The 7,924-nt window shown below is 50.4% G+C and overlaps 1 protein-coding gene across 1 annotated transcript; it reads left to right on the top strand.

The window, feature by feature from the left end:
* Positions 1 to 121: 121 nt before the first annotated feature.
* On the top strand, positions 122 to 4,727 carry CUNHXorf56 (chromosome unknown CXorf56 homolog). Its single transcript, XM_027645336.1, has 8 exons — positions 122 to 225; positions 687 to 1,194; positions 1,377 to 1,494; positions 1,620 to 1,661; positions 1,778 to 1,916; positions 2,437 to 2,526; positions 2,673 to 2,765; positions 3,524 to 4,727. Exons 2-8 carry the CDS (start codon positions 1,071 to 1,073, stop codon positions 3,584 to 3,586), a joined length of 669 nt encoding a protein of 222 aa, XP_027501137.1. The 5' UTR covers positions 122 to 225; positions 687 to 1,070; the 3' UTR covers positions 3,587 to 4,727.
* The last annotated feature ends 3,197 nt before the right edge of the window (positions 4,728 to 7,924 follow it).

Below are 7,924 nucleotides of genomic sequence, written 5' to 3'. Positions count from 1 at the left end.
GCCCCCGGCCCAGCCTGAACCACCGCGGCGCAGGCGCGGGGGCGGCGCCGGGCGGGGCTGTACCAACGGCGGCGGGGGGCGGGGGTGGAACGTAATTGCTGACGTCATCGAGGGGGCGGAGCGTCGGCGGCGCTGCGGGTTGGGATCAAAACAGATCGACAGGGAAAGCGAACGTCACACACGGAGAAAGAGGGAATTTACTGCCCACTTCCCAAGGGCAGGCAGGTGTTCAGCATCCCCAGGACAGCAGGGCCCCAGCACACGTAATGGTAGCTTGGGAAAACAAGCACCATCACTCCAAACGTCCCCCCTTCCTCCTTCTCCCCCCAGCTTTATTGCTGAGGATGAGGCCATGTGATCTGGGATATCCCTTGGGTCAGTTGGGATCAGCTGTCCCAGCTCTGTCCCCTCCCAGCTCCTTGTGCCCCCCCAGCCTCCTCCCTGGTGGATTGAGGAGCAGAAAAGGCCTTGGCTCTGGGTGAGAACCACTCAGCAGCAACAAACACATCCCTGAATTATCAACACTGTTTCCAGCACAGATCCAAACACAGCCCCGCACCAGCTACCTCGAAGAAAATTAATTCTATCCCAGCCAAAACCAGCACGACCTTCTACACTGCACTTTCTGCTTCCCTAGAGAGCATTTTCCGAGGAAAAATAATCTCCTTTCTACCTTTCTTTAACAGCCTTTGGAAGCAAAGGATCTCTCTGCTGCTGTCTAGAGGAGGCCGGGTGGGCCCTGTTTTTCGAGCTTATCCTCACTCGTATCCTCACAAGAGGCAGCCGCGTGGGGAGGCGGCTTCGGAAGAGACACGGGAGGAGACCCACGGAAAGGAAACAATAAGCGCACGGTTATCAGCGGCCGCGCTGCAAACCGCCCGTCCCCGACCTTCCCCGCTGCCACCGGCCTGTGCCACAAGAAACGTGCGAGCTGGTCAGGAGGAGCCGTGTCCAGAGCCCGGCTTTCGGGACACGGGAGCTGAGGGAGCTCCAGCCCCGGGTGTCCCCGGAGCCCCGCGGAGCCGCCCCGCGGGCGGGGCCGGGCCGGGCGGGCAGGGCCAGGCGCCGCCATGCCCAAGGTGGTGTCGCGCTCCGTGGTGTGCTCCGACACCCGCGACCGCGAGGAGTACGACGATGGCGAGAAGCCCCTGCACGTCTACTACTGCCTGTGCGGGCAGATGGTGCTGGTGCTGGGTGAGCCGGGCCGGCGGGGGAGGCCGCGGGCCGGGAGGGGTCAGGCCGCGGGCCCGGGCAGGCGGCGGGTGCGGGGTGGGGCCGCGGGTTCGGGTTGCGAGTGCGATGTGCGGGGTTCGGGTGCGGGGTTCCGGGTGCCCGCCTGGCCCCGCTGCCACCCCCGGCCCTGCCGCTCCCCGCAGACTGCCAGCTGGAGAAGCTGCCGATGCGGCCGCGGGACCGTGCCCGGGTGATGGACGCGGCCAAGCACGCCCACAAGTTCTGCAACGCCGAGGAGGAGGAGAGCGTCTTCCTGCGCAGGTGGGCCCGGCCGCGGCACCCCCCGACCCCCTGAGAGCCCCTCACGGCTGCCCTCCCCACCCGGCTGGCGGCCACCGAACCCCGCTGTCTGTGTGTCCTGCTCCAGCTGTTCCTCTCTCCCCCAGACCCGAAGGCATAGAGCGGCAGTTCAGGAAGAAGTGCGGCAAGTGAGTGATCACAGCATCTTTTTAGTAACATTTATAACCTTTTCTTGACATTTATAATCTCAACCACAGGAATCCAGAATCTAAGTTTCCTCTCAGCTCCGTGTTTCTGTTTCCAGGTGTGGACTGCTGCTCTTTTATCAACACCAACAGAAGAATGCTCCTGTGACGTTCATTGTTGATGGTGCTGTGGTCAAATTTGGCCAGGGTTTTGGGAAAACAAACATATATACTCAGAAACAAGAACCTCCCAAAAAGGTAATCAGCTCTAGAGAATTAAAAAGGTTATCTTTGCTTTTCAAAACGTGCTGTGTGTAAAATAACTTAATTGTTGGGGCAAGGGGGAGAAAAAACAGGACCTCTGAACAATAACTCAGTTTAGTGTCTTCTCCATGTCTTCCTAAAGTTTTCCTTTACAGAGTTCACTGCATCTTGGAGTCTGAGCATTAAAGGAAAGCAAAATAAACTTCAAAATTTATGCTGTGTCTGATGTTTAGGCTCAGTTACCAGAAAGTTTCCATTTGTAAGTAGGTCAGGTTGGTAGCCTGCACAGTGATTTTCAAGATCTGGCTCATCTATTTTATATCAGCGAATTTCCTTCTGGTAATGAATGACACCTCTAAGCCCAGAAGTCACTGGGCATAATTCTCCTTTGCCACCCACAGAGTTGAGGTAATCTCAGTGATTTAAGAAGGCTTAAAAACTTTGGAAGGGGGAAGCACTCCTTAGTGGCACAACTGTTACCAAGGTTTAACAAAATACTCTGGTTTTCACCCAGGTGATGATGACCAAGCGGACGAAAGATATGGGCAAGTTCAGTTCTGTAACAGTCTCCACAATTGATGAAGAGGAGGAGGAGATCGAAGCGGTGAGTTTCGGGTGCCCTTGGTGGCACCCACGTGTGAGCTGGGCACTGTCTGGGACGTGGGGCAGAGCCAGCACTCGTCTCACCACCTGGGTGAGGTGTTGTTACTCTGGGGTTTGCTGTTGCAAAGTGACGTGTGTGTGTTTCAGAGGGAGATTGCAGACTCCTATGCACAGAATGCAAAAGTGATTGAGAAACAGCTGGAACGCAAAGGCATGAGCAAGAAAAGGCTACAGGAGTTGGTGAGTGTTTTCTTTGGTGTTCAGCACAACTCCCTGAGATCTGTTAGTTTTGTACACAAAAACTATTTTGCAGATCAGACTGCAAGTATAGAGAGGTTCTGGTACAGTCACAGGTGACTTGTAGCTTTGTGAGGATGAGTTTTCCTTTACAGGTTTTATAGAAATATTCTTCTAGTCCTTCTGGAATTAAAATAGTACTCGATTACCTGTAGAGCTAACAAGAGCAGCCAGCTTGCAGGGAGGCTTTCTGCAACGTGTTGGACAAGGATTAAGGGAAGGGGACATAAGGCCATGGCTTTGCCAACCAGAACACCCCTAATACTGTGCTCTTGTGCCTGCCTGGCAGAGCAGGTCATTGCCATGAGGTGTCAGGGCAAGGCAGGGCTCTTGTGGAGAACTTGCAGCTCAGCCCCTACTGAGAGGCACTTGAAGAATGGCAAGAACATCACAGCTGATCTTACCTGCTGTGACAGGAGGGTGGTAGATGGGAGGGGGAGGAAATGTGCAGCTTCCACTTGGGGACAGAAAGTATGAAACTGGCTCCTAAGCAGTTAGTTTTAGGATGTTTATGATTTTAAAGGTGGTCCTCGTTTTGTGCGTCAGGGAAGGAGGGAGTCAGCAAAGCAGTTGGGCTACTCCTGCCCCTGGGTTGGGACTGGAAAGTTTGCAGTGGTCAGACAAGAGCAAACCTCACTGGAGCACTGATGGGAAACATATCCAGACATTATTTCATTCTGTCTTAATTTTCCTTTATTCAGGCTGAGTTGGAAGCCAAGAAAGCCAAGATGAAGGGAACCCTGATTGATAACCAGTTCAAATGAAATGCTACGTATTTGCTGGGTATTTGGAGACAGGAGAAGGTTACCAGGAGCAGGGATCTGTTAACAGATCTGTTAACACAGCAGAAGTAACAGACAGTGTTCAAGGGTTGCATTGTGCTGCAGCCAGCCTGGAGGGTGAGAACCTCTCTGTCATAAGTGATACTCTGGTACCAATTTTAATAACTCCAACAGCACTGGAGACATTGCTGAAACTGCAGTTCTCTACAGACCCGGTGTTATGAGCAAGCTGTTCCAGGCAGAATATTTACTTTAGGGAAAATCTTTGCCAGGTGCCTTCCTGAGTTCACCTTTAGATACCTGTCTTTTTATTTTGGTAGTGTAAGATTTCCTTGAATGTATTAGAACAACAGGTCAACTGTACAACAAAGACATCCTTACAAAAGTATGCTCTGTGCCTGTTACTCATTTTGTTATTTTAACTGTGTCCAAAACATGCAGCAGCCTGAGGGACATGCCATTCCAACACAGTCTAGAACAACTGGGATGCAAGGCTTGAGCATCATTCTGCTGCTCACCCTGACCTTCCAGAGGCAGCCAGCACAGGCTTGGCTGCAGCACTCCAGCCTCAGGTCCTGTGGAACAGTGGAAGGCTGCAGTTGAACAGAATTACACTGTCCCAGTAGCTACTGCCCCATACAAGAACATGAAATCCAGCCCTGTTTTAAATTAATGAAAACAAACTGCCAGTATGAGTTCAAATATATAGTGGGAAGCTACTGATACGGTTGGTAATCATTTAAAGTAGAATACCACTGCATGTCTTAAACATTCTGAAAAACAGTATCAGTTCTGGAGTTGTGAAATGTGGAGGAAAAATTGTTTTGAATGTTCTGACCACTAAGGACTTGATGAAGACAACATTACACATCGGTTTTAAAGTACCTTATTTGGAGAATAATATTTTGTATTTCTTGTTGCTGTAATAGCAGTGCTCTACAGCCCATGTGTTTTTTGCTCTACTTGAGATTAAATGCCATATTATGGATTTGAACTAAAATACCTTTCCTAGGGTGTTCTTACTCTAGCAAGTATCATAAAATAATTTGAGCAAAGATGCTTCATCTCCCACAATTATTACAGAAAACTTCCTGTAATCAATAAAGATTTTCCATCTGGCTTTATAACCTTGACTAGGAAAACTCAGCTCTGCTTTGCCTAAGGATCTATTCTTCCTTTCTTTGGGGAAACAAGGTGTAACAGAGGGAGTGAACTCTGTGCCAGAGTTGGCAGGCTGGGATGTGTCCATAGGTCCTGTGACAATTTAATGCCAGGCTGGGTAAGCAGGTGTTCAGGTTAACTCACAGTGCTGATCTTGTTCCCCGCTTATCACCTGTTAATCTGAAGCCTATTTCCAGAAGCTCTTCAGTTAAGCAATTACAGGGTGGTGTGCCATACTTGGGAAGGGCAGGAGGTGTATGTGGGTACATCTCTGGTACACAAATCCCTTTCCCCAGTGTGGTAACACAGTCCAGCCAGGCGAGGGCCTCACGGCTCCCCTGGGAGCGATCCAAGCCCCGAGTAACTGCAAGTTGGTCTCTCTAAAAATTGGGAAGTTTTTTCTCAAGCACGTGTCAAAGACTCTGACATCCGAAAATTGGTTTTTAACCACATGAAGTCTGCTGGGATGCAGACTTTGAGTCTCCAGTTGTCCAAGGATGAAGTGCAGTCTTGCTTCAAGTGACACCAGTACACAAGCTGACTTGGGGATTGTGTGATTTACAGTCAGGGTTGAGGCTGGGAGTGACAAAAGGTTTCAGCTGAGGGTGGGCTGTGAAGGGGCTACCAAGTGGGGTTAGGACCATCTGCAGTTTGGTGAGGCACAAAGAAAATATGGTGAGTGCCCAGCTCAGCACAAGTTGTCCAGTGTAGCTGTTACCAAGTGCCACCAAGTTCCTCAGCTGTGCACCCGGAGCCTTGAGGCACAGCACAGGCACTCCTCGATTTTGGAAGGCCAGTCCATACTCAGTCAGTGTTTGTCATTCTTGTCACTGGAGATCTGCATAGTTTGGCTCAGGACTCGTGCACGGACCCAGTCAGAAAGGAGAGTACATCATTTGTTGCACCAGCAGTCCCTGAGGTGATTTTGATACACTCTAGTTACAAACTCAATGCCTGAAACAACTCCAACACAGAGACTCTGACCCAATACATTATTATGTATTTCTTACTCTAACTAGATCTAATTCACAACGGGTTAAATCAAGTTGGGTTTCTCATTTCTAGATCTAAATGAATTAAAATATATTAGCTGACTGTAGCAACAGGAAGCAGGGGCACGTAGTTCAAACACTTGATTAACATGTCTTAACCAGCTGTTCTACAGCTGGTTTTTCATACCCTGGTAGAAAATGGGGGATCTGCAGCAGAGTTCAGACCAAAGCAAATTCAGATTTTGCATTACTGTAAAAGTCAACATTTGTTTTTATAAACCTGTTTGTTTAACTGAGCGCCATATTGTACGTAAGAACCTGTCCAGATGCAGAGGTATCACAAAGCAAAATAATGTGTGAAATAAAAGTAGAGGAGGGGATCTGTTCCAAAAGTAATGGCACACATGGCCAGACTTACCTTCCTGTGTTTCATGGCTTAGTCCAGAACAATAACCAGGCACCTTCACAAGACCCTAGTCTGATTTACCGTGTCAGAACAGCTCTGGGTGTAAAAATGCTGCCTTGTTCCCCATTAACTGTACAAAAACCCCACACAATTTGTAAACACTGAAGAGAGGTGGTAATGCTGAATCAGACCTTGTTGGTGTTAATTGAGCTGTACCTGGGGAGCAGCGTGACACCCTCCCTGCCTGACTCATTTCTGGTCAGTTCTTACAGCTCTCCTTGGGCTGTGCTCTGTGTTGGTGCTACTTCACCTGCCAACTGGCATACAGATGGCTAATTCTGACTCCCTAGACTATTGCAATGAATATTGATAACTGCACACTAACAACGTGTATGACAAAGTGGGAGCAGCACTGACTGGTCAGCCTGAATCAAACTGGACTCAGCTTTTGCTGTTGTTCTCCTAAAGAGCCCCACAGGTCCATGGGCCACTGCTACCTCCAGGCATTTGAAAGTATAAAAGGATGGACTTGTTTAAAAGGCTGCAGGGCTGGGCTCCAAGGGATGGAGGAGGAAGCATTGTAGCTCTCTCCACTGAAGAGTTCTTATGAACCTAGCTGGCCACAGCGTGCTGGTATTTTGGGTGGATTTCAAGGCACAGGTGGCCAGTATCCTTGCCAGCCAGAAAATTGCTGCCCTATCCCTACAGCTAGGGCTGTAAATCCTGTCAATCCCAGCAGGATCAGACAACAACCACCAACAAACCACTGGTGGCATGACACTTCCCACAACCTCTCTGATGCTGCTGGTCTTGGTGTGGGTCTTGGCAGCTCCTGAGTGCTCATTGCTCCCAAAACTGCAACCTCTCCAGCAGCTCCCTGTGACTCCCACAGACACAGCTTGGAGTGACCCACAGTGGAGTGGTTGAGCTGGCACTCCGCTGGTCTTTTACAAGGTAAGTCCTTGGGGTGGGATGTTCTCCACTGCACGACTCAGCACACACCAGGCAGCACAGCCAGCACAGCCAGGGCAGACTGGTACACACTGAGCCATCCCAACTATCCAGCACCACTCACCACCTGCCCCAGCCACTGACAAGTGTTTCATATGATCCCATGCACAGCCATGCTCTGTCAACACCTCCTAAGCCTGGGATTTACAGCTGCTGGGCGAGGGGCCGAGATAAAAGTGGTGTTAGAAGGTGTTTGCCCACCTGTCCCCGCCAGCAAAGGGGCTGATACACCAGGACACGGCTCCTGTGGAGGAAATCATGACATACGAGATGTTCAGCCCTCCCACAGGAGAATCACAGTTAAAAGGAAAATCCACCCTGTCCATGCTGTCCTCGGGGCAGCCCAGCCTAGTGGCCAAAATGCTGTGTTGGAGGGACTGCACTCTGTTGCCTTGCCACTGGATGGCTCCAGTCCCTTTTCTTTGCCTCAGTTTCCCTGCAAGAAGAAAGCCCTTAATCTCTGTGTAGTGTGCTCCTGTGGCAGGCACCAGTAGCAGCTGAACCCCCCAGTCTGCTTCCCCAGAAAAGCTGCTCCCAGGGAACTGCCAGGAGGGGGAAGTTAAAGCCCCAGGGGCCCAGTGCCATAAGGGCTGCCAGCCTGTGCTCCCTGGCATTGGATTGTAGGTAAAACCCATTGTAGGCTCTGTCGTGCATCTCCCAAGTGCCAGAGCTAAAAAAAAAAGCTGTGAAACACAAGCTTGTTTCCCAAGTCCCCAGGGCATTAACTATTGTGGGTAGCTACAACCCATT

Source organism: Corapipo altera, unplaced genomic scaffold (genome assembly GCF_003945725.1).
Source record: "Corapipo altera isolate COAL_440 unplaced genomic scaffold, ASM394572v1 65, whole genome shotgun sequence".
NCBI classification, from domain to species: domain Eukaryota; kingdom Metazoa; phylum Chordata; class Aves; order Passeriformes; family Pipridae; genus Corapipo; species Corapipo altera.
Note: the sequence above shows the minus strand (reverse complement) of the source record. Positions and strands in the feature narration are given on the sequence as shown.

What these genes read in the sequence shown, in the direction of transcription:
- CUNHXorf56 (XM_027645336.1), top strand. Translation starts at nt 1,071, where the DNA reads ATGCCCAAGGTGGTGTCGCGCTCCGTGGTGTGCTCCGACACCCGCGAC. An exon ending in AGGAGGAGGAGATCGAAGCG is followed by an intron (nt 2,527 to 2,672) that starts GTGAGTTTCGGG and finishes TGTGTGTTTCAG; the next exon opens with AGGGAGATTGCAGACTCCTA. An exon ending in AGAAAAGGCTACAGGAGTTG is followed by an intron (nt 2,766 to 3,523) that starts GTGAGTGTTTTC and finishes TCCTTTATTCAG; the next exon opens with GCTGAGTTGGAAGCCAAGAA.